We start from the raw sequence: 26,772 nt of genomic DNA on the forward strand, positions 1-26,772 counted from the left end.
TAACTTTCTGCTGAAGGCTCTTTGCCAAAACTTAGTAGCAAGGTGATGTCTGATTAATAAGCAAAGATGGAAACTGTGGTCTATAGCTGGGTGACCAGGGTTTTACTTATTAAAGGAAAAAGGAAATAACGGCGATTGGGTAATATCTTTACCATAAGGATCACAGAAAATATGGACCCTTGGAATGTCGTATTATGTCAGTCTCTGAGAAGACAGTTCTTGCTTGAGCAGCCTTACTTCATATACTTGACCCTAACTCTTATGAAGCAAATTTGGGTGGTGATTTAAAAACATTAGAAATTGTTAACATAATTTCCATTACCAACTAATGGCATGGTCTCCTCTTGCTTTCAGAATCCAGGGTAAAAAAAGGATACTGCCTGGTCTGCCTTTCCTCAGATCCAGTCTAAACAAATTACTGGGAAAATGTCACCTGATTAATTAGTATATCGACATGAGTGACAATACTTTTGGTGTTTGAACTAGTTCACCTTAACGGAGGCATTGCCACAACTATATGCTACTTCTCAGAGTCTTTCTATACATATTCAACTATATACCCTTTTTAAATGAGACTGCTACTATGGGACATTCTACTCTATCCTATAGGGTCACTATGAGTTAGAACCTAACAACTTAAACTAGAATAAACTCTCTCCAGGAACCATGCCTACCTGCCATTTGTCTTTATGCTAGTAAGTTAGAAACAGTCATATAAGGTAGACCAATTTATGTTGTATATGGTGCATACAAAAATCAAGATAAATTGAACAGTGAGCTTTGTTTTTACAAAGCCCAAATGAAATACCATTTTGAACCATACTGATCGAATTAGAGCACACGCTCAATGCAATAGCATTAAGTTGAGTTCAGCTACTTATCTGGCTGATCTACGCTAGATGCTAAATATTTGCTTTAAACTGCTAAATACAGAGCCAACGAATGTAACATTACTGGGAAGAAGCTGTAATCAAACAACAATTTCAAATCAACCAAAGGTTTAATGGGACGATATTCTATGGTCAAATGTCAGATTTTAAATAATAGATGATCTTTTAAGATTGGAAAATGTATAGTATAATCCAAACCGATGAGTAAAGTTAGGGTGGGAAAACAGGTTATAAAATATAAACATTGTTCACTCTCTCAAGCAATGCCTACTGAGGATAAGTCTTATGAATGTATTAAGGTACTAAGTGAAGATTCCAAATACAATTTCATTTTCAAAAATCCATTTATGTATAAATATTCTAGGATACTTTCTTAGGGAAATTGGAATCCATCAACATCCCGTACTCATGTAAAAGCAATATATATATATATATATATATTTTTTTTTTCTGCTGAAATTATATTTCACATGAAATCTAGGCCAAGGACTACAGACAGAAAATATGCCATGGAAATCACATTCAACTATAACATAAAAAAAAGTACCTCCAAATTAGCATTTATTTATCCACAGCTTTTTTTTTTTATTAGCTTTTATTGAGCTTCAAGTGAACGTTTACAAATCAAGTCAGACTGTCACATACAAGTTTATATACACCTTACTCCGTACTCCCACTTGCTCTTCCCCTAATGAGTCAGCCCTTCCAGTCTCTCCTTTCGTGACAATTTTGCCTGCTTCCAACTCTCTCTATCCTCCCATCCCTCCTCCAGACAGGAGATGCCAACACAGTCTCAAGTGTCCACCTGATATCATTAGCTCACTCTTCATCAGCATCTCTCTCCTACCCACTGTCCAGTCCCTTTCATGTCTGATGAGTTGTCTTTGGGAATGGTTCCTGTCCTGTGCCAACCGAAGGTTTGGGGACCATGACCGCTGGGATTCCTCTAGTCTCAGTCAGACCATTAAGTCTGATCTTTTTATGAGAATTTGGGGTCTGCATCCCACTGATCTCCTCCTCCCTCAGGGGTTCTCTGTTGTGCTCCCTGTCCGGGCAGTCATCTATTGTGGTCGGGCACCATCTAGTTCTTCTGGTCTTGGGATGATGTAGGTCTCTGGTTCATGTGGCCCTTTCTGTCTCTTGGGCTCCTAGTTATCGTGTGACCTTGGTGTTCTTCATTCTCTTTTGCTCCAGGTGGGTTGAGACCAATTGATGCATCTTAGATGGCCGCTTGTTAGCATTTAAGACCCCAGAAGTCACATTTCAAAGTGGGATGCAGAATGTTCTCATAATAGAATTATTTTGCCAATTGACTTAGAAGTCCCCTTAGAGCATGGTTCCCAAACCCCCGCCCTTGCTCCGCTGACCTTTGAAGCATTCAGTTTATCCCGGAAACTTCTTTGCTTTTGGTCCAGTCCAGTTGAGCTGACCTTCCATGTACTGAGTATTGTCCTTCCCTTCACCTAAAGCAGTTCTTAAAAAAAAATAGCTACTGATTAATCAGTAAAAAACCCTCTGCCACCCTCCCTCCCTCCCCCCGCCTCGTAACCACAAAAGTATGCATTCTTCTCAGTTTATACTATTTCTCAAGATCTTATAATAGTGGTCTTATACAATATTTGTCCTTTTGCCTCTCACTAATTTCGCTCAGCATAATGCCTTCCAGGTTCCTCCATGTTATGAAATGTTTCACAGATTCGTCACTGTTCTTTATTGATGTGTAGTATTCCATTGTGTGAATATACCACAATTTATTTACCCCTTCATCCGTCGATGGACACCTTCTTGCTTCCAGCTTTTTGCTATTGTAAACAATGCTGCAATAAACATGGGTGTGCATATATCTGTTCGTGTGAAGGCTCTTATTTCTCTAGGGTATATTCCGAGGAGTGGGATTTCTGGGTTGTATGGTAGTTCTATTTCTGACTGTTTAAGATAACGCCAGGTAGATTTCCAAAGTGGTTGTACCATTTGACATTCCCACCAACAGTGTATAAGAGTTCCAATCTCTCCACAGCCTCTCCAACATTTATTATTTTGTGTTTTTTGGATTAATGCCAGCCTTGTTGGAGTGAGATGGAATCTCATCGTAGTTTTAATTTGCATTTTTCTAATGGCTAATGATCGAGAGCATTTTCTCATGAGTTGCTCCAATGGCTATGCTTAACACAATTCTATGTACACCGTGAATGACATTATGTCAGTTTAAATAAAAATGCTGTATATGTAGGGTATAAAGCATGCTCAGTCTTTGGAGTTCATTCATGGGGTAAAACATCACTGTGGTAGATTGAACCTTTTCGTATACGTAAGGGTTGCCTTTAAAGAAGTGCTGAGGTGCCGACATGCCACAACAATGTGCACTACAGTTTCATTGCCCCAAATTTGCCTTTATGATTGCTTTATTGACTGCCTCTTTCACATCCTTGTTCCTCAGACTGTAGGTCATGGGATTTAGCATGGGAATGACTGTGGTATAAAACACAGCCACCATTTTCCCCTGCTCCATGGACTCCTCAGTGGGCCGCCTAAGGTACATGAATATCAGTGTCCCATAAAACATAGTAATAGCTATCAAATGAGAACCGCAAGTAGAGAAGGCCTTCCTCTTCCCATCAGCAGAGCGCATGCATAGCACAGCTGCTACAATGAGGGTGTAGGAAATCAGGACTACTGAGAAGGAATATGTGAAGTTAATTCCAGCAATGACAATCATTGTGTATTCTTTGATGTGAACTCCTCCACAGGCAATCTTGATGAGAGGAGGATCTGCACAATAGAAGTGGTTGATTTCAAAGTTTCCACAGAAGTACAAGCCATATGGCCACAGTGTGCCTATTAGACTAACAGAGAATCCATAGATATAAGGCACGGAGATAAGCTGAACACAGACAGTCCTGGACATTTTGCTGCCATAAAGCTAAGGGTTGCAGATGGCCATGTACCGATCAAAGGCCATCACTGCCAAGATATAGACCTCCACATGGACAAGGGCAATGAAAAGGTAACACTGCACCAAACACCTCACATCAGAAATGGTTTTTGTCTCTGATAATAAGTTTTCCAACATTTTGGGAGTGACATTGGAAGAGAACCACACATCAACAAAAGACAAATGACTCAGGAAAAAGTACATGGGGCTCTGAAGCTGGGGACTGATGCTGATCAAAACGACCATACCAATGTTCCCCATCAGAGTGATCATGTAAACTACTAGGAACACCACAAAAAAGAGAACTTGTAACTCTTGACGACTGGTCAACCCCAGAAGAATAAATTCTGTCACATCTGTGAAATTTGGCATTGCCTTTACAGAGACACAATCTGTATGGCCTATAGAGAGAGACAAAACATGAATAGATTTGTTTTATTCCTGAAATATTTGAGTTCTGTTTAACCTTATTTTAATTCAAATAATTTAGAAAGCAATGTGGTTTTTGCACAATGTCCAAGGTGGTAATAAATATATAGGTATCGTTGTTCTCTTCAATTGGTCTTATACAAAATTATTTTAATAATTTTCCAGCTTCTTATCTGTAAAAGAGGTATATTACATTTATTGCTAAATTAGAAGTAGGCATTAATATATTTGCTAGGTTATTACAATAGGGCTACTTTAAAATCAGAGGTCATAGAAATGACCAAAGTCATACAGAGAGTTTCAAGAGAAGGACTAAATCCATTCCAATATATTATTTTGTAGAAAAGAAACCTGAGGCCCATGAATGTTAAAGCACACTCCCGAGGTCAGATAGCCAGTTAGTGCAAAACTGAGAAGTAAATAAGGGGCGTACTTTGATACTTCATTGAATACTGTCTTCACACATCTTACTTACCTCTCAACATCAAGAAAAATACAAATATGCATGTGATATTAGCTTACCCATTTTTACAGATCTTGGAGGGTAAGCCCTTTCATGCATAATTTTATGGCACAATGGACTTATAGATTGGTGTTACAATCTAGTCATCAAATAAATCTAGTTGACGTATTTGTCCTACAGTATGCCAGCATATGATGTCATGTTTTCAAAATATAGAATTCCTAGTCATATTTTACTTTTTAAGCTAAACACTAGGCTGGCTTCATTGCTACCACCTGCAGAGGTAAGGCAAGAAAGACTTCATAGCACAGGCTATATCTGTTTTCCAGTTATCACAGAAAAGTAAACTAAAAACATATCAATCGTTTAGCACCCACTATCAAAATTATGTCCATGGATAAATATCAAAAGGTAAAGTGTTACATTAACTACAGTGGCTATTTAAGATTCCACTAGTTTTCAGAACCAATTAATTCCACCAATCATTCACATTCCAACTTAATGTCAGTACAAATTAAATGTTTCCAAATAATATCTTCTATTTTTAATGCACTTCCCCTGTTAACTTCTTGCAAGAAGTAAAAATGTACCATAAATGCTTAAGGAGGTATTTACAGAATTAACACCATTTTAGGAATTTCAGTTTTCCATATTAACAGTGTTTGGGGAGGTCACTGACTTATAAATGGACCTTTGTTTTTAATTGTTCCCATTATTTCATTCTATAAACATCAAGGCCAAGCATATGAGAGATGCATTTGTTAGATTATGTCCAGAACTATTCTAAGTTCTAGAAAGATGAGGATGAACAAGATATATTAGACTCCTGCTCTCATCATACTTCTCATCATACTTTTTAAAAAGAAATAAACAATAAGCAAATGAGATATTTTAGATAGAGGAAACTGCTGTGGCATGAGTACACCCTGCTAATAGAACAGGTAATAAGGTGGGGGAGGGGGCGGGTTACAAATGCTGTGATCCAAGAACATCTCTACGAGGAGGTGAATTTTGAACTGATGCCCAAATAGTGAGAAGAATCCAGCTATGTAGGAATATGGAGTAAGAGTGGAGTTTAAGTACAAAAGCTCTGAAGAGGAAATGTTAGCTTGGCAGGGTCAAAAAGGACACTGCAAAAGTGTGTTGACTTGATGATCATATCCTGATCCCTTCACTTAGTAGCAGGGCATACTTGAAACAATTAATCTTTGTGAACTATTTTCTTATCCCTAAAGTACTTAACATGAGAATTATATATGCTAGATTTAGAATATAAGCAACAGCATGATAAACAGGGAAAAGATTGAAGTTGTCTAGGATTTCATTTTATTTGGATCCACAATTAACACCCATGGATGTGGCAGTCAAGAAAACTAAAGATGCATTGCATTGGGCAAATCTGCTGCGAAAGACCTCTTTGAAGTGTTGAAAAGCAAAGATGTTACCCTGAAGACTAAGGTGCGGCTAACCCAAGCTATGGTGTTTTCAATCACCTCATATGCATGAAGAAGCTGGACAATGAATAAGGAAGACTGAAAAAGAATTGATCCTTTGATTATGATGTTGGCCAAGAATATTGAGTATACCATGGACTGCCAAGAGAACGAACAAACCTGTCTTGGAAGAAATACAACAAGAATGCTCCTTAGAAGCAAAGATGGTGAGACTAAGTCTTACATACTTTGGACGTGTTGTCAGGAGGGATCAGTCCCTGGAGAAAGACATTATGCCTGGTAGAGTGGAGGGTCAGCAAAAAAGAGGAAAACCCTCCATGAGATTGAACGGCACGGTGGCTGCAACAATGGGCTTGAGCATAACAAGAATTGTGAGAATGGCACAGGACTGGGCAGAGTTTCCTTCTGTTGCACATAGCGTCTCTGTGCGTAGGAACTGACTCAATGGCACCTAACAACAACAACAACAACATATTTAAAATGACCTGAGTGCACAACTTAAATAAGGACTGAAGTTTTAGTTCTAATCTAAGTTTGCCCTTACGATGGATTTCCATGATCATAGCTCATCTTTTTTGGTTTGTTTTATGTGTTAGTCATTGGAAAGCTGCAGACCCTTGCTGTGAAAGAGAGCTAAGCTCTTGGACTTTTCTATATAAAAAACCCTGACCTCGATAGCATGAACCTATAATTCTCTAGCTAACAGAGCTTGACTTGGGTTAGTGCTACTACCATGCACTCGGCCACCATTCAAAAGGTTGGCAGTTCAAATCCACCCAGAGACACCTCAGCTGAAATGCCTGGTTATATACTTTGAAAAGATCACAGCCATCAAAAACACTATGGAGTCCAGTTTTATTCTGAAACACATGAGGTCAACATGTGTCAGAATTGACTCCATGGCAGCTGTTTGGTTTGGTTGGTTTTGGTACATTGTTTTAAGTACAACATATTACAAAGCATCTTAGAAACATAAATAACACCATTATCATGAAAGAGGACCAGTTTTCTAGATCATTGTCCATTTTGTTTCAGTCTCTGTGTGATCTGTGCCTTTTTCTTCTTCCACACATTATCACTGCAGGCCTGATGGTGCAGTGGTGAAGAGCTCAGCTGCCAACCAAAAAGTCAGCAGTTCAAATCCACCAGTCACTCCTTGCAAACCCTACAGGGCAGTTATACGCTCTCCTATAGGGTTGCCATGAGTCAGAATCTACTCCATGGCAAAGTGCATACATTAACACTAGCCCTGTGGTAGTAGAGTCTGTGTTATTCACCTTAGAAGCCCTTAAGTTGCCTAACTTAGTGTTTGCATAAAGCAGATGCTCAATAATATTCACAAATATGGTTCTTTTAAGCTTCCTGATCTTTAAATCAGCTTCAGATGATACATTACAAACTCCAATATTTGTAAAGCTGTCTAGGAAAAATTTTTTAGTCAAAGTAGCAGATGCTTTATAACATTAATAAGAACAGGTAATTTTATTGAATGTTTATTAAGTCCATGCATGCAAAAGTCCTACAAAACAGGTTCTATTAGCAGCTCCATTTTACGAATGAGAAAATTAAAGCACTGAAAGATTAAGAAAGTCTCCCTGGGTCAGATTGAGTGGATTGAGATGAAACCCAATTAATTCGACTTTAGCATTGTAGCATTAAAACCCAGTGCCGTCGAGTCGATTCCAACTCATAGCGACCCTATAGGACAGAGTAGAACTGACCCATAGAGTTTCCATGGAGCGCCTGGCGAATTTGAACTGCTGACCTTTTGGTTAACAGCCATAGCACTTAACTACCTCATATTGCTGACACTTTGATAGCCTATGATATTATTCTATTTCTTTTTATTTAAAATTTAGTTTAATTACCCATTAAGACAGGAGAAAGTTATCCTTTAGATAGTTTATCCTTGATGGACTAGAAGAGTTTTGAATAAACTCCTAAAGCAGGCTGGACTACAGATATAAGTCATTGCTTACCCCTATCCATCCAAGGTGGGGCGATCCCATTGACCTAAGATCAGATGACCGACTGACTTCTGGGAGAGAACTCATTTATTATATTTAGGTGTGAATTACTGATCAAAACTATTGAGAACATAGAATGTGTTCTTAAAAAAAAAATTAATGTTTATTGATGCTTGAAGAATTTCGCATAGAGAAAAACAGTGAAAATATAATCACTGGTGCAATTATTCCATTGGCTCAAGATCCCCAATTCTGTTCATAGATATTTTAAAATAACAGTGTGAAAATTAATGGCATTTAGCTGTAAAGAAGAGTAAAAAGAGAATATCTGCACAATAAAGACTTTGTAAATCCCCTATAACAAACTCATTTTTATGAAGTTTTTACTATGCTGTGAATACAAATGGAGCCCTGGTGGCACAGTGGTTAAGGATTTGGCTGCTAAACAAAAAGTCAGCAGTTTGAATCTACCATCCACTCCTTGAAACAGTTCTACTCTGTCCTGTGGGGTAGCTATGAGTCAGAATCCACTCGACAGCAACAGGTTTGGTTTGGCATGAAAAAAAATAAAGATAAGAAAATTTCCCAGTAATATAAAAACAGTCAAACATTGTGGTAAAAATAAATCTAAAGATAAGGTGTTAATTTTCTCATCAAAAATGAAGGAAAATTATAAGACTTGACTGCAATAATCTTCACTGCAAAGCACGCAGAACTTGCAAACCTACCTTCAGCAAAAACGAGCAGCAAAGAGTAATTTCTCACCATTTATAAAAGAGTCTTGAACACTGGGAGCATCTCCCTAAGGAACCACCCAGGTAATTATGAAAGGAATAATGACTAAAATCCTAGAAACATCTCAGGGGTAGAAGAAGGGAAATAATTTTAATAGGAAGAATAAAGCTTATGATAAGATTAAGATCAAAATCTTGTCATCATAATACAACCTGTCTCCCACTTTTGCATGGGTTCTGCCCATTTTCATTTGCATTTGACAATTATGCATCTCGGGAAAAAATATTTTTGATTCGAATCATGTAAATTTTTTGTGACTGACTTTCCATGTAATAATACAGTTTAATAAGCAATATGTATGAGAATAAACAATCACATCACTGCAAGTTCTATACATTTCATAGCTTTTTGTGTGTGTGTGTGCTTGTTTTTTTGTTTTGTTTTTTCAAGTGCTGTGAACTTTTGGGAGTAGATCTCCACGCCTTTCTTCTGAGATATTCCTGGATGAATTTGAACAGCCAAGCCAACCTTTTTGATTAGTGGCAGAGTGGTCAGCCATTTGCACCACCCAGGGGCTCTTTTTTTGTTTGTTTCTTTGCAGATGTCAGATACCACAAAATCAAGAATCATCTGCCAACTCTGGGAAGGAGTACAAGTAGAGGTCATTGATGAAGTATTAGATTATAGCAGAAAGAATTCATCCCACTACATTCAGGCTTTTCTGGGAGGCAATAGTTTATGGACTTGGAACTTAGACAACTCTGAAATCAAACCTTGGGTCTACCACACTGACTATGTGGGCAAGTCATATAATTGTGAGTTCAATGTATTCATCTGTAGAATGAGGACACACTATTTTAAAGTGTTGTTGTTGTGTTCTAAGATAAGTTAGTAATAACTCTCAGCCCAGCAGGGCCTGTTGCCTATGAAGTTCAAAAAATTGGAAATAATTTGCATTCTCACCTCTAAGAAGTTTGCAAGTGTTAATTATCTCACCATCTTTATGTGATTGTGAATAATATAGTTGCCATTTTGAAGAATAAAAGGATACGTATATAAAATAACTATGAGGTTAAATTTTTGTCTAAGTTTATACAATTAGCAAGTTAAAGAACAAGATTGTCAACCTAGGCTATCCACACATTCTAAGCTGTATGATGCCTCTATTTAGTTTGGAAAACTAAGAACAAAATTAGACTCAGAAAAAGCTCTCTGCTGCATTCTTCAGTGCCCCAAGTACTCGGAACTACTGACCCGTCCCCCACATTGACAGATGGATTAAACAGTACCATAACAATTAGTAAGACTATTGTTTCTTATGTGCTCATAATATGAGACGATTCAATATGTTGTCATATTTTTCTGTCTCAAATTACTCACTAAATGGTTAAATGAATAAAAATTTCCCAAATTCATTCACTGCATTTTTAAATAAGAAAAACAAAGTATCTTAGTTTTAGGTAAATACTTAAACAATTTCAATTTCTGTACTTGTAAGCTGTGCCTGGAGCACTTTTTAATTAATTAAATTTTAATTAACCTTCACTACTTAACTTCCTTACAAGTGGGTCAATCTACTCTTTTTTTTGTTTTTCCTCTCCCAACTTTAGTCTGTGTGTCTCTCTTTTAGTTCTTTTCAGTGCACTAAAAAAAAGTCTTTAGTTTAATGTTCCTCTGTACTGGGCAATAATCTGCTGCCAAACAAATATTTAAGGAGCATAGAAGACAAAATGAACTCAATTTTATTTTCTTAAACACATTCTGGTAATTACTTTGTTCATGGCTTCTTTCACGTCTTTGTTCCTCAGACTGTAGATCATGGGATTCAGCATGGGGATCACCGTGGTATAAAACACAGACACCATTTTCCCCTGCTCCACGGACTCCTCAGTGGGACGTCTGAGATACATGAAGATAAGAGTCCCATAAAATATGATGACAGCTGTCAGATGGGACCCACAGGTGGAGAAGGCCTTCTGCCTCCCTTCCGTTGAGCGCATCCGTACAATGGCAATGAGAATGAATAGATAAGAGATGATAACTACAGTCAGAGAATATGTGAAGTTAATGCCCGCAAGTATGAGCATCGTATATTCTTTTACATAGGTCCCAGCACAGGCCATTTTGATGAGAGGTGGGTCTGCACAGTAGAAGTGATTGATTTCAATTTTCACACAGAAGTACAAGCCATAAGTCCATAATGTCGCTGCAAGACTAGTCAGAAAACCATATATATATGGGAATGAAATCAGTTGGAAACAGACAACCCTTGACATTTTGCTGCCATAGAGTAGAGGATTGCCAATGGCCATGCATCTATCAAAGGCCATGACAGCAAGAATAAAAATTTCTACATGGACAAGGGCAATAAAGAAAAAACACTGTACCAAACAACCAGAATAAGAAATTATTTTTGTCTCTGACAAAAGGTTTTCCAGCATTTTAGGGGTGACATTGGAAGAAAAACAAACATCGACAAATGATAAGTGACTGAGGAAAAAGTACATGGGACTGCTGAGCTGGGGACTGATCCTGATTAATATGACCATGCCAATGTTCCCAACCAGGGTGATAATGTAGACCAGTAAAAACATCACAAAGAGAAGGAGTTGCAATTCAGGATGACTAGTTAATCCCAAAAGAATAAATTCTGTCACATTGGTAAGATTGAGCATTTTCTTAAATCTGACCCAGACACAGATGCATTTTACCTAATAAAATAAATAGAGATCAGTAAATACACATACTAAATATAGCCATTCTTCACTTATGTTGTCCTTTGTTAACCTACTTCTTTTAATGCCTCTACTGTTTTCCTTTTGTTCTCTCCTCTCTTTCTCTGGTATCTTTTTCTTACCAGTATTTCTTTCTTGTATGCATGTATGCATACATGGTATTTTTTACACCTAAAGTGTTAAAATATTCATAAGTACAGCAATATATTGACAGACCTTCTATAAAGAAAGATTTTGTTTGTCTGCAAAGATTTCAGAAAAACAGCTCCTGCTATTTCCTGGGAAGGGAAAGGCCTCTTTCAGTGGCCCCAACTTTGAGAAGGTATATACATTTTATTTCTTCATTAAATTTATAGAATTTAGAATACCTGTGATATATTTGAAATCTAAAGCACAAGGAAAGAAATGCTATTCTGTAATCAAAAAGTAAAATGTTATTTCCATTTAGTCACCTGGCAAATTTGTTATGTTTATTAAAAAAGAATATAATAAAACTGTGTAGATGGCTTGACATAAATCCATTACTCTTATCATAATGGAATTAAAAAAAGAGAGAGAAAATCTCTTAAAGCATCACACTGATTTAGCAATTTTTAAAAAAGAACAATTCGAATCAATCTAAAAAATTGTTTAATCCTTTTCAGATATTGTCCGCATTACAAACAAGTCTAATAGTAATGAACTCAAGCAACACCTCATTTCTAAGAGCTTCTCCATCTGTCCTTGAACTATTAACAAATTCTGTAACAGAGTCAGTTTTCCATTTCTCTCTGCCTTATTGAGTTGTTAAACTTGAGATCAGAAGTTATGTGTTTATTAAGTCATTAGCCTAAGACTGTTACAATTCAGGTTAATTATTACAAAAAATAATTACAGTTTGTGGCAGTCAAAAATTGATATCTTCTCCATCTATTGAACATCCAATGATTATTTCAGCCTATTGTGCCCTTGGACATAAGATTTCCTTTTACTTCCCCTTTCCCTGCTACCTGTTGATCAACTGTTCTGAAGTTCCTTAGAACTTTGAGCAAAATAAGAGTAATAAAATATGAGCAAAGATCTGTACTATTTCTCTATGGACATTTAAGCTGGAACTCATAATATCTCAAATACATCAGAAAGCTAAGTAAATTTGTTTAAGTATTGGTGAGGAGGCTTTGATTTCTTACTGTATCAAATTAAGTTGGCTAGCTATTTGCATTCTAGAAATCTTCCAGCAAGTTTGAATATTGTGGTTTAAGTATTTTGAGCTATCTTATCAGGAGGAATTTTCTTCTTGTTTCTACTTATTCATGGGCCAAGGGGTTACACAAACGATGGTTCTCCATAAAACCGTTCTTGTGTGTTGCTACCAAAGTACAAGCGAAAAGTATGTCATAATCATCACTTGCCAGCTGGTCCCTGGTGATACTGAAGAGCTGAGAACTACACGGGTATCTTGTTCATTGCCTTAAAATTGCATATTAATGAGCTGTGAAATGTTTCATTAAAAATAAAATGGGTAAAGTCTTAAATAGCAAAACTGTTCAATTCCCAATTATACTAATTACTAGATATGTAATCTTAAAAAAAAAAACCCCAGTGCTGTCCATAGACTACTTATTTAATGTCCCTGTGTCTCAGTTTCCTCATGGGCAAACAAGGATAATAAGAAGATCTACTTTGTGATGTTGTTATAAAGATTAATGAATTTTATATATACATGAAGAATTAAAGAACTCACAGATGGAAATCCCAAGCTTTGTGTTCCAGCCTGACTCTGTTAAGAAGTTCCTTCATTTAGGGTTCACTTTCCTTATTTGGATAAATTAGGAGATTAATTGGTCCAAGTGACTTCCCCAGATGTTAACTGCTGCATATGAATCTATTAAAAGAATCAAAAATGTATTTTATCATCTTCTCTTGTGCCTTGAGAAAAAGCAGTTAATATTTGTTAGTTTTTTCTTAGTAGTTTTAACTTACCTTAAGATGACCAAAGAAAAGTCATATGAAAAAATGTCACCATTCTTCTAGAATCTGCATAGGGTGCTTGTTACTGGCTAAGAAAGCCAAGTACCTCTGTCAAAAGTTCTCAGCTTGTAGTAGATAATAGTGTGGTGTATAAAAAAAAAAAAAAAAAAAAATTTAATAAAAATAATGCATATTAATATTATGTGTTCCTTAGATAAACACAAACATAATACCAAGGATGAGGGGGAAAAAAAATTCCTCACTATGAATCTCAATGTTTCCTGCAACTTGAAAGACATCCTTCTGCATAAATGGAAATGTAGTTACACAGAACTAGGTAGTCCCTGACTTAATGACAGGGTTCTGTTTAAATCAATTCTAACTTAAGTCTAATACCTCATTTTTTTTTTTTTAATTTTCATTGTTATTGCCTTTTATTATCAGTATCTTTATAAATCCTATCATTACTCATCTTAAGGGGTTGGAAATATTACATATAAACTTATAGACATATATTTAACATTTTATGTAGTACATACCACAAACGATAAGATGTAAAAAAAAAAAAAGATGCTTGTAAGTGCAGTTCCTAGCAACTTGAATATGTAGTAAGCTAGGGACTATCTGTACATTAAACAAGAGTTTGACTTTTAGTCATTATTATTCTCTGGTCTTGTGTTTTGAGTGCATCATTTTATAGTCTTATCTGTTTAAGAGAGAGATATGTATAATATGCAGTATTTGGATTACTGTAATATGTACCCCTTGGATTAACTATTGAATACATACACACATGCACAAATGCAGGCACATATATTTACACATGCACCCATAGAATTTGTATAAAAATGACTCATTAAATTATTTCTTTATCACCTGAAAGGTAAGCACTGTGTTTATACCTAATTCCTTGAGGTGTACATAATATGAATGAGATGCTAAATGGTAATTTTTTAAAAGCTATTCTAAAGCATACTCATGTAACAAAAAGACGAAAAAATGCAGAAAATTATCTAAAACCTGTTATTTTTAGATAACAGATTTTAGAAATTTTTAGAGGCAGCACAAATTTACACTGGATCTATAAAAAACAGAAGTCCTGTATTTCCTCCATGTCCTGATGTAAAGATGTATAATGAGGTAACCACAAAGAAAGTTAACAAACCTACTCATCAAAATAAAGAAGAAAAACAAAGTCTCAATAAAAACAAAATCTACAAAACAAAAGAAATAAAAAAGAAATCCACAAACAAAAGGAATTCAGCACAGGAGAGTAAGAGAAACAAAGAAAATGTTAGCAGCACAAAAAAAAAAAGCACTACAAAATGACAGAAATACACTCACATCTATCACTAATTACATTGAATGTAAATGGCCTAAATGCACTCATAAAGAGACAGAGAGTGACAGAATGGGGAAAAAAAAAAAAAAAAAAGATCCACCAATTTTTTTTTATATTACTCCCTACAAAAGTCACACCTTAGAAACAAAAATATAAATTTATTAAAAATCAAAGGACAGAAAAAATATATCAAGCAAATAACTACAAGAAAAGATCAGGAGAGCCAATACTAATCTCAGATAAAATAGACTTTAAAACAAAATCCACCATGAAAGACAAAGAAGGGTGCTGTATAATGCTTAAAGGGGCAATCCATCATGAAGACTTAAACATAATAAATATCTACTACAAATTTTTTTTTTTTTTTTACCCAATAACAGGGCTCCAAAATACATAAAACAAACTTTAACAGCACTGAAAAGAGAAACTGACAGTTCCACAATAATAGTAGCAGACTTCAAGACACCACTTTTGGTAAAGGACAGAACATCTAGAAAGAAACTCAACAAAGCCAGAGAAGAGCTAAAGCACACAATCAGCCAATTTGACCTTGTAGGCATATGTAAAACACTACACCCAACAAAGGCAAAGTACAAATACTTTTCCAATGCACATGGAAAGTTCTCCAGAATAGACCACATCTTAGGCCACAGGGAAACCCTCAACAAAATCCAAAAGATCAAGATAATACAAAATATCTTCTCTGACCACAACACCATCAAAGTAGAAATTAACAATAGGAAGATCAAGGAAAAAAAAAAAAAAAAAACATTACATGGAAACTGAATAACACCTTGCTTAAAAACCACTGGGTAATAGAAAAAAATCTGAGATGGAATAAAAAATCTCCTAGAATCAAATGAGAATGAAAACACATCATACCAAAACCTTTGGGACACAGCAAAGGCAGTCCTCAGAGGTCAATTTATAGCAGTAGGCGCACGCATCAAAAAAGAAGAAAGGGACAAAATTAAAACATTAGCTTCACAATTTGAACAAATAGAACAGCAAAAGAAGCCCACAGCCACCAGAAAAAAGGAAATAATGCAGAAATAAATGAAATAGAGAATAGAAAAACAACAGAGAGAATTGAGAAAACCAAAAGTTGGTTCTTTGAAATGATCAACAAAATCAACAAACCACTGGCCAAAATGACATAAGAAAAACAAGAGAGGATGCAAATAACCAAAATAAGAAATGAAATGGCGGACATTACAACAGGCCCAACTGAAATAAAAAGTATCACAACAGAGTATTATGAAAAACTATACTCCAACATTTGAAAACCTAGAGGAAACAGACAAATCTCTAAAATCCCACTACCTACCCTAACTAACACAAAATGAAGGTGAAAATCTGAACAGACCCATAACAGATAAAAAGATTGAAAAGGTAATTAAAAAAAAAAAAAAAACTCCCAACAAAAAAAAAAGCCTGGGTCCAGATGATTTCCCTGGAGAATCCTACCGAACATTCAGAGAAGAGCTTACGGCAGTATTACTCAAGCTATTTCAGAACATAGAAAAGGAAGTAATACTTTCAAATTCATTCTATTAAGCCTGCATAACCCTGATACCAAAACCAAAGACACCACAAAAAAAGAAAATTACAGACCACTGTCTCTCATGAATAAAATGCAAAAATTCTCAACAATATTCTAGTCAATAAAATTCAGCATCTTATCAAAAAGATAATACACCCCGACAAAGTAGGATTCATACCAGGTATGCATGGTTCAACATTAGAAAATCAATCAACTGTAATCCACCACATAAATAAAAGGAAAGAAAAGAATCATGCGATCATCTCAATGAACATGGAAAAGGCATTTCACAAGGTGCCACACCCATTCCTGATAAAATCTCTGAATAAAATAGGTATAGAATGGAAATTTCTCAACGTAATAAAGGGCATCTATGCAAAACCAATGACCAACATCATTCTTAATGGAGAGAGGCTGAAAATATTCCCCTTGAGAAGAAGAAGAAGACAAGGATGCCCTTTATCACATTCTGGTTTAACATTGTGTTGAAAGTTCTAGCTAGAGTGATAAAGCAAGAAGAGGAAATAAACGGCATCCAAATAGGTAATGAAGAAGTTATACTGTTCCTATTTGTGGATTATATGATTCGATACATAGAAAACCCAAAGTACTCCATGAGAAAACTCCTGGAACTATTAGAAAGATTCAGCAGAGTACAGGATAAACACCCAAAAATCAGTTGGATTCCTATACACCAATAAAGAGAATGATGAAAATGAAATTAGGAAAACAACATGACTTCTAATACCTTGTAAAAAATTAAATACATAGAATAAATCTAACCACAGATGTAAAGGACCTATACAAAGAAAACTACAAAACACTACTGCAAGACCAAAAGAGATCTACATAAATGCAAAAACATACAATGCTCATGGATAGGTAGACTGAACATTGTGAAAATGACAATTCTACCCAAAGCAATTTACAAATACAATACAATCCTGATCCAAATGCCAACAACGTTCTTTAAAGAGATGGAAAAATTTATCATTAACTTCTTATGGAAAGGGAAGAACCCCCGAATAAGCAAAGTACATATGCACAATGAAGTACTGCTCAATGATAAAGAACAACAATGAATCTGTGAACCATCTCATAACATGGCTGAATATGGAGGGCATTATATTGAGTGAAATAAATCAATCACTAAAAGGCATTGTATAAGACCACTACTGTAAAAACTTATGAAAAAGTTTATACAGAGAAAGAAACTACTTTTGATGATTACAAGGGAGGGGAATAGTGGGGAGGGAAAAACACTAAATAGACTATACATAAATGGTAACTTCGGTGAAGGGTAAGAGAGTACTCAATACTGGGGAAGCCAGCACAACTCGTACATAGCAAGGTCATGGAATATCCATAGACTCATCCAAATTCTCTGAGGGATTTAATTGCTGGGCTGAGGGCTGTGGGAACCATGGTCTCAGGGAACATCTAGCTCAATTGGCATAACATAGTTTATAAAGAAAATATTCTACATTCTACTTTGGTGAGTAGTGTCTGGGGTCTTTAAAGCCTGCGAGTGACCATCTAGGATACTCCACTGGTCTCATCCTGTTATGGATTAAATTACGTCCCCCCAAAAATGTATGTGTCTGTTGGGCTGGGCCCTGATTCCTGGTATCGTGTGATTTTCCTATATGTTGTAAATCCTGCCTCTATGATGTTAATGAAGGAGGATGGGCTACAGTTGTGTTAGTGAGGCAGGGCTCAACCTAAAAGACTGGATTGTGTCTTGAGGCAATCTCTTGAAATATAAAAAAGAGGAGAAAGCAGAGACAAGGGGACCTCATACTACCAAGAAAGAAGCGCTGGGAGCAGGGCACGTCCTTTAGACCTGCAGTTCCTGTGCAGAGAAGCTCCTAGTCCAGGGTAAGATTGACGAGAAAGACCTTCCTCCAGAGCTGACAGACAGAGAAAGCCTTCCCCTGGAGATGACACCCTGAATTTGGACTTTTAGCCTACTTTACTGTGAGAAAAAAACAAAAAAAAACTTTGTTTTATTAAAGCCATCCACTTGAGGTATTTTGGTTACAGCAGCACTAGATGACTAAGACATATCCCTTCAGGAGCAAGGAAGAATGAAGAAAACTAAAAATACAAGGGAAAGATTAGTCCAAAGGACGAACGGACCACATCTACCATGGCCTCAACATAAGTCCAGTACGACTAGTTGATGCCCGGCTACCACCACTGACTGCTCTGACATGGATCACAATAGAGGGTCCCAGAGAGAGCTGAAGAAAAACGTAGAACAAAATTCTAACTCAAAATGAAAGGCCATACTTGCTGTCCTGATGGAGACTGGAGAAACCCTAAAAGTATGGCCCCCAGACATCCTTTCAGTTCAGTAATGAGGCCATTCCTGAGGTTCACACTTCAGCCAAAGATTAGACAAGCCCATAAAACAAAACAAGACTAAAGGAGCCCACAAGCCCAGCGGCAAGGATTGGAAGGCAGGAGGGAACAGGAAAGCCAGTAAAAGTGAACTCAAGGTTGAGAAGGGAGAGTGTTGACATGTCGTGGAGTTGTTAACCAATGTTGTAAAACAATATGTATATTGTTGAATGAGAAACTAGTTTGTTCTGTAAAGTGCAGTTAAAAAAAAAAAAAAGATGTATAAAGAATCTTTATCCTAAGGTTAATATCTCATTTACAATTCAGTTTAGTGTGATTGTTTTAAAATCGTATGCATAAGACATCTCTTGAAGATTTTCTTTCTTTTGAAAAAAATAAGGCTCTTGAGAGAATTAAATGAAAAGATCCAAGTAAAGGTAGCAGAACAGTGCCTGGAATACAAGAAGCATTAAAAGTGCCAGCTATTATTGATATTCTTATTATCATTACTAATACCTTGACACATTAGTAATAACATCCTCGCCAATTCTCCCTACATGTACTTGAAGCACATACTGATGAAGATCAAAGGTTATAGACTTCAGTATGTATTACACCTCAACATAAAAAATAAAAAAAAAATAAAGACACCAAAAATTCTCGCAACTGGACCAATGAGCAGCATCATGATAAACAAAGAGTGAAGTAGTCAAGGATTTCATTTTACTTGGATGCACAATCAGCACCCATGGAAGGAGCAGTCAAGAAATCAAATGACATCTTGCTTTGGGCAAATTTGCTTCAAAAGACCTCTTTAAAGCGTAAAAAAACAAAGATATCACCTTTAGGACTAAGGCATGCCTAACTCAAGCTATGGTATTTTCAATTGCCTCATATGTGTGCAAAATCTGTACAGTGAATAAGGGAGACCAAAGAAGAATTGATGCCTTTGAATTATGCTGTTGGAGAAGAATACTGAATATACCATGGACTGTCAGAAGAACAAACAAATCTGTGTTGGAAGTACAGCCAGAACACTTCTTAAAAGTCAAGGTGGCAAGATTTTGTCTCGCATATTTTGGGCATGTTGTTAAGATGCACCACTCCCTGGAGAAGAACATCATGCTTGATAAAGTAGAGGGTCAGCAAAAACCTGAAGACCATCAAGGAGATGGACTGACACAGTGGCTGCAACAATGGGCTCAAGCATAACAATGATTGTGGAGATGGCACAGGAAAGGGCAGTGTTTCGTTCTGTTATACATAGGGTCACTATGAGTCAGAACCAACTTGACAGCACCTAACAACAACAACAATATAATTGTTATTGCCATCTTGATTGATAGGTTTATTTATTCCTTCCAAATTTAGTCACTCAATACTAAGACATTCATTAGTTTTAGATTATATGTGTATAGATATACTGTTTTAGTCACCTAGTGCTGCCATGACAGAAATACCACAAGTGGATTGCTTTAACAAAGAGGAATTTATTTCCTCACAGTCTGGTAGGTTATAAGTCCAAATTCAGGGAGCTGGCACCAGGGAAAGGATTTCTTTCTCTCTCAGCCTTGGAAGAAGGTACTTGTCCTCAATCATCCCCTAGTGGAGGAGCTTCTCGGGCATAGGGACTCTATGTCCAAATGACATGCTCTGCTCCTGCTTGTGCTTTCTTGGTGGTATGAGGTTCCCAACTCTCTGCTTGCTTCCCTTTGCTTTTATCTCTTGAGAGAGAAAAGGTGGTGCAGGCCACACCCCAGGGAAACTCCCTTTACACTGGATCAGGGAGGTGATCTGAGTAAGGGTGGTGTTACAATCCCACCCTAATCCTCTTACCATAAAATTACAATCACAAAATGGAGGACAACCACACAATACCGGGAATCATGGCGTACCCCAGTTGACACATATTTTTGGGGGGACATAATTCAATCCATGACATACACTCTCACCAGCTACTTAATGTCGTATGCCATTAAGTCGGTTCTGGCTCATAGTTACCTGGTGGTGCAGTGATTAAAGTGTTAGGCTACTAACCAAAAGGTCTGAGGTTTGAACCCACCATCTGTTCTGCCGGAGAAAGATGTGGCAGTCTGCTTCCACAAAGATTAAAATCTTGGAAACCCCATGGGGCAGCTCTAATGTGTCCTATTTTTGCAAATTGGGTGTTAAGAGTTTTAAATTTTATTCTGCTATATATTTGTTTATTTATTGCTTTTCAGGACAACCACTTGTTCCCCTCTTATCCTTCATGATCTGTTCCCAAATAACTGTATCTTGCCTATAAAGACACATCCCTTTTCCTACCAGTAATAATCTGAGACTGGTCCTTCTCTCCTAATTCCCTGGAGTTTGCACCTAGCTTCATTTTCTTGTTATATCTGTGACTTTCAATGCTTGTTTCCTGGTTGTGATTTACCTGACAGAAAGAAAATTGTGATTGGTGAAAGAAGATGCTTCTCATCCTTCCCTAGAGTGTTGGCAGTGAAAGTAAAAGTAAAACTGAAGTCGAAAGAGCAACGTTCGTTATAGGTTGTCTCTGCCAAATGACAAGAACAAAGGTGTTACTAAATCTACCTCAGTTTGCAAAAGACAGAAACAGAGAATGTTGTAAACTCTGTTATCATATCCTCTTTGCTGTACAAATGTGCCATTTTCCTTGCCTGCTTCCAGATAGCCATTTTCTATGCATCTAGACAAAAAACCTGTTTTATGCTTCTACTCTATCTCAGTGATGCTAACGCTTTCATTTTTACAACTTTAATGATTAATTCGACCATTAATAAGTCTTATGTATATAAAGAGAACATTTTTAACTGCTTCTTTTTTCACTTAAGACAAATGTAGTCAAAAAATATAAGAAGAAGATAAATGGTTTTAGGCTTCAGGCACTTATATGCTGAGTGTATCAGTATGTCAAGCCATATGACCTGAGTCTCCAGCTCCAAAAACAAACAAACAAACAAAAAACAAAACAAAACCCATTACCATTGAGTGGATTCCGACTCATAGCAACCCTATACGACAGAGTAGAACTCACCACTACAGTTTCCACAGAGCATTTGAATTGCCAATCTTTTGGTTAGCAGGCATAGCTCTTAACCACTATGGCACCAGAGTTTCCAAGGAGGCCTCAAACTTTAGTAGCCACTCAATGACATATTGAACAGGGGAGCAGACTGAAATCACATTCTTGATTCCCTAATGAAATCTAGCTCAGTGGATGGTAAGATATATACAGGGTAAACAACTGCCACCTGGGTTTGCCCAGAATTTCCCTCATTTTATCACTAAAAGTTTAGCGTCCTGGGAACCCCATCATCCTAGGGAAACTAAAAGTATTTGTTATCCTAGAAAGATTACCCCATTTCTGTAAACTGCATGGGCATTACAGAGGTCTTTGATGTGCTTTATGTGACAGGATAGATAACTCTATAAAATTATATGTAGGTCTGCCTCATTCTCTCAAGCTGTCTCCATGATAAACTTCAGTCATTTTGGATCTAGAACAAAGAATGAAGAAAGGCCTTAGTGTTTCTAAGCAATGTAGAATCATGTATTAGTATACTGAAGAGAGGTGGGCTTCTTTGTCAATAACTGCATTTGAAAACATATTGTTGGTATTTTAAAGATGCTGGGTCTACATGGTTTGAGGGGACTTCTAAGTCAATTGGCAAAATAATTCTATTATGAAAACATTGTGCATCCCACTTTGAAATGTGGCATCTGGGGTCTTAAATGCTAATAAGCGGCCATCTAAGATGCATCAATTGGTCTCATCCCACCTGGAGCAAAGGAAAATGAAGAACACCAAGGTCACACGACAACTAAGAGCCCAAGAGACAGAAAGGGCCACATGAACCAGAGACCTACATCATCCTGAGACCAGAAGAACTAGTTGGTGCCCGGCCACAATCGATGACTGCCTTGACAGGGAGCACAACAGAGAACTCCTAAGGGAACAGGAGATCAGTGGGATGCAGACCCCAAATTCTCATAAAAAGACCATACTTAATGGCCTGACTGAGACTAGAGGAATCCCGGTGGCCATGGTCCCCAGACCTTCTGTTGGCACAGGACAGGAACCACCCCCGAAGACAACTCATCAGACATGAAAGGGACTGGTCAGCGGGTGGGAGAGAGATGCTGATGAAGAGTGAGCTAATTATATCGGGTGGACACTTGAGATTGTGTTGGCAGCTCTTGTCTGGAGGGGGGATGGGAGGATAGAGAGAGAGGGAAGCCGGCAAAATTGTCACGAAAGGAGAGACTGAAAGGGCTGACTCAATAGGGGGAGAGCAAGTGGGAGTACAGAGTAAGATGTATGTAAACTTATATGTGACAGACTGATTGGATTTGTAAACGTTCACTTGAAGCTTAGTAAAAGTTAATAAAAAAAAATGCTCTTTTAAAAAAATACAAAGAGACAAAAAGAACTCTAGTCATAATTTAAACATTGAGACCAATCATCTCTCTCAGGATATATTTCTGGAATTATGACAGAAGTTACGACAATACTGTTTTAATTTGAAAATCTTTTATACTGTATAAAATAAATTCAACCATTAAAACAACAAAAAAAGATGCTGGTTCTATATAAAAGTTTAACTCAATGACTGCATTGTATAAGACAGAGAGAGAGAGATAAAGGAGGTAGAGAGAGAAAGGCAGAGAAAGCAAGAAAGAGATATAGAGAATGACAGCTGTATTAAAGAAAATAAAAACACAATTATTCAGTCAAAAAAAATTTTTTAAACTTAATGACACTTGAAGGGTTGGAGTCTTGTTTGTTTACGTGAGACTGTGTGGCCCTGTTTCAAGGAAAATCATACCCACAACTGACTCCCATTTCCAAAGTGAAATCTCTTCAATCCCACTTCCTAATAATCCTCCATAGGATATTCTCTGCCTATTAAGACTAACAAAGCCAGGCTAGAGGACTGACAATTTAGATTGATTCTATGAGTACACATAGGCTTTACCCATGCATGAGCCTACCTGTGCAAAAATTGTTCTTGGCAACATCCCATCTGCCATCACAAATTGGCAATTCAGGAGAACTTATAAGAGTTGGATTTCCCACCATGGGACTTTCTCACTGGAGAATATAATCAGAATCACATAATGAAAATGCTACGCATTGCATCATTTAAAATGGAAAATTAATCTCAAGGGTAAAATAACAGAGTAGAATTGCCCTATACAGTTTCTAAGGTGTGCCTGGTGGATCTGAACTGCTAACCCTTTGGTTAGCAGCCGTAGCTCTTAACCACTACGCCACCAGGGTTTACCTCAGCATAATTAGAATATTTAAAATAAGAGACAGAAAAACTCAGTATTTTGTTACCTTCCTGCTTTACATTGTTTGGTCTGTATCCAGGAGGCTATGCTGGAATTAAAAAAAAAAAAAATATTATGGAAAAAAAAGATACTGGCATCCCATGTGATAACAATTATGTCAGTATGGCATCAACCAGAACATATATTATGAATAGTTTATACTTCACAGTAGGCAAAGCACTTTTCTTTGTATTAGTGATGAAAGTTCCTTCTCTTCTTCAGTAAGAAATACTTGGTAAAAGACAAGAGAATAAAGGGGGCAGACACATTTCATGTACACATACCATTGTTGAAATTGAAGTGGATTTCTGCTTGTCTAAAAATATTTATTTATGTCTCTGAAACTAAACTAATTCTTAGGTGAGGTTTGATTTTTGTTGTTGTTGCTGTTGTTTTGAACATTAACTGTACAAAAAAGAAATCCCTTAATGAACAATTTTTATTGAAAAAAATAATTTCCAACAGTTATATTTCTCACATTGATAGTTTGTACCCATTTCTGAGAGTAAAGCTATTAAAATGTTTGAGAAATATTATTTAAAATGTTATTGAAGAAGAAAATCATTTGTAAATACAATGGGTATATTTTTCAGTTCACAATCTTCGTAATGCAAGGCATATTACTTTATTGTTCAAATTGAGCTGAATTAATGTGGTGAGGCTCCATTTTTCAAGGTGAAAGAAGCTTAACTTGATTAAGTTCTTGATGGAGAACTTGTACTTGTGTGCTGGCTTTCTAGCCGCCATTTTGGATCATGAAGTGACTTTGGGAATGTAAACAATGTTCCAAATAAAATAGGCTGTAAGGAGTCTAAAGACCTAAGACAATAATGCTAGCATAAGACTCAGAGGCTACCTGTCTCCAGAAATATTTTTTTATCTGATAACAAAATAAAGCAAAAATTCTTTTTTTAGACCAGTATATTTTTTTCTTTTTTGCAAGAAATGACACTAAGTGATAAACTAAGAATGAGAATGAACTGTTTACCTGGTATGTCCTAGTCTTCTCGTTTCAATCATTACCTCTAGGAATTTCAACCCAGCCAGTTGTCTAACAAGAAAATTCGAAATTTAGTGTTCAGGACTAGCGTAAAGTGTGAAATCTAACCCAGCAATATCTTATAGTACTTCAAGGATTTTTTTAATGGTAGCGTAACACTTTTACTTCCCCAGTTTTTGTTTCTGTATTGCTTTTCTCAAGGCCTTTTTCACATCTTTGTTTCTGAGGCCATAGATCATGGGGTTCAGCATGGGGATCACCGTGGTATAAAACACAGCCAACATTTTACCCTGCTCTACAGACTCCTCTGTGGGGCGTCTCAAATGCATACAGAAGAGGGTCCCATAGAAGATGGTGACCACGGTGAGGTGGGAGCCACATGTGGAAAAAGCCTTTTTTCTGCCCTCAGCAGAATGGCTTCTGAGGATCGTAACAAGAATGAACATGTAGGATGTGAGGATGATCAGGAGGGCCTGAACACTGCTGTAGCCAGCTACTATGTACATGGACAACTCTTTGCTATAGGTGTCAGAGCATGCCAGCTTGATAAGAGGGGGGTCAGCACAGTAGAAATGGTTAATTTCATTAGCACCACAGAAGGACAGGTAGTAGGTCCTCAAGGTTTCCATCACACTTAGGAGGAAGCCATAGACATAAGGGGCAATGACCAGGCGGACACAGACACTCTTGGTCATCTTGCTACTGTAGAGCAGTGGGTTACAGATAGCCATGTAACGGTCATATGCCATGACAGCCAACATGCAGTGCTCTGTAAGGACCACAGCAATGACAACATAGCATTGCATCAAACAACCTGCGTATGAGATGGTCTTCTTCTGTGATAAGAAATTCTCTAGCATTTTGGGAGCGACATTCGTGGAGAAACAGAGATCTAACACAGACAAACTTGAGAGAAAAAAGTACATGGGAGTGTGAAGTCGGGAATCTACTCTGATTAAAACAATCATGCCCAGGTTTCCTATCACAGTGACTATGTAGACCACAAGAAACAGTGCAAAGAAGGCAACTTGCAGCTCCAGGTGGCTTGTTAGACCCAAAAGAATAAATTCTGTCACTTCAGTGTAGTTTCTTCTGGACATGTCTTTGTCTCATACGTGAGGCTTTGGTTTTATTGTCTAAGGAGAGATATGAAAGTATATCTTAATCATTGAAACCTTGGTTAAATATTGCACCTTATGTAAAAGTTCCATGAAACATTTACAAAATTTGATCACATGTTAGACTAAAAAGCAAGTAGAAGCAAATTTGAAACAATTAGATTTTATTGAGTCTGTATTTTGTGATCACACTATACAATTAACTCATAAAATTTAAAAGTTGGGAAATTAAAAAAAATTCAATAACATTTCTAAGAAATTAAAATAACAATTTATAAATCATTAGAACTGAATCATAATTAAAATTATATCATGTTATATCATAGACCTATATCAAAATGTTTGATTCTTTGAAAGTGATATTTATAATGCAATGTATAGCCTTAAACATGTGACTAAGAAAGAAGTCTGGTAAAGAGGGTTTTTAAGGATTCCCTGTGTTTAAGTCAGCTTCCCTAGGTGTTCCCTTAACAAAAGTCAGCACACATACTGAAAGAAATTTCCCCATTCCACAATCAAAAAAAAAAAGTT

The 26,772-nt window shown here is 36.7% G+C and overlaps 2 protein-coding genes and 1 pseudogene across 2 annotated transcripts; all 3 read right to left on the reverse strand.

Moving 5' to 3' along the window:
* Positions 1 to 3,261: 3,261 nt before the first annotated feature.
* On the reverse strand, positions 3,262 to 4,194 carry LOC135231670 (olfactory receptor 5M9-like; annotated as a pseudogene).
* Positions 4,195 to 10,612: 6,418 nt separating this feature from the next.
* LOC135231918 (olfactory receptor 5M3-like) lies at positions 10,613 to 11,889 on the reverse strand. Its single transcript, XM_064289135.1, has one exon. The coding sequence runs from the start codon at positions 11,543 to 11,545 to the stop codon at positions 10,613 to 10,615; it is 933 nt and encodes a 310-aa protein (XP_064145205.1). The 5' UTR covers positions 11,546 to 11,889.
* A 12,968-nt stretch (positions 11,890 to 24,857) lies between these two features.
* LOC100662546 (olfactory receptor 5M5-like) lies at positions 24,858 to 26,489 on the reverse strand. Its single transcript, XM_003423113.3, has one exon. It carries the CDS (start codon positions 26,221 to 26,223, stop codon positions 25,285 to 25,287), a length of 939 nt encoding a protein of 312 aa, XP_003423161.2. The 5' UTR covers positions 26,224 to 26,489; the 3' UTR covers positions 24,858 to 25,284.
* Between the last annotated feature and the right edge of the window lie 283 nt (positions 26,490 to 26,772).

The sequence above is a fragment of the Loxodonta africana genome, chromosome 7 (assembly GCF_030014295.1).
Source record: "Loxodonta africana isolate mLoxAfr1 chromosome 7, mLoxAfr1.hap2, whole genome shotgun sequence".
Classification (NCBI taxonomy): Eukaryota; Metazoa; Chordata; class Mammalia; order Proboscidea; family Elephantidae; genus Loxodonta; species Loxodonta africana.

Coding starts and splice junctions, on each gene's coding strand:
- LOC135231918 (XM_064289135.1), bottom strand. CDS start 11,545: ATGCTCAATCTTACCAATGTGACAGAATTTATTCTTTTGGGATTAACT.
- LOC100662546 (XM_003423113.3), bottom strand. CDS start 26,223: ATGTCCAGAAGAAACTACACTGAAGTGACAGAATTTATTCTTTTGGGT.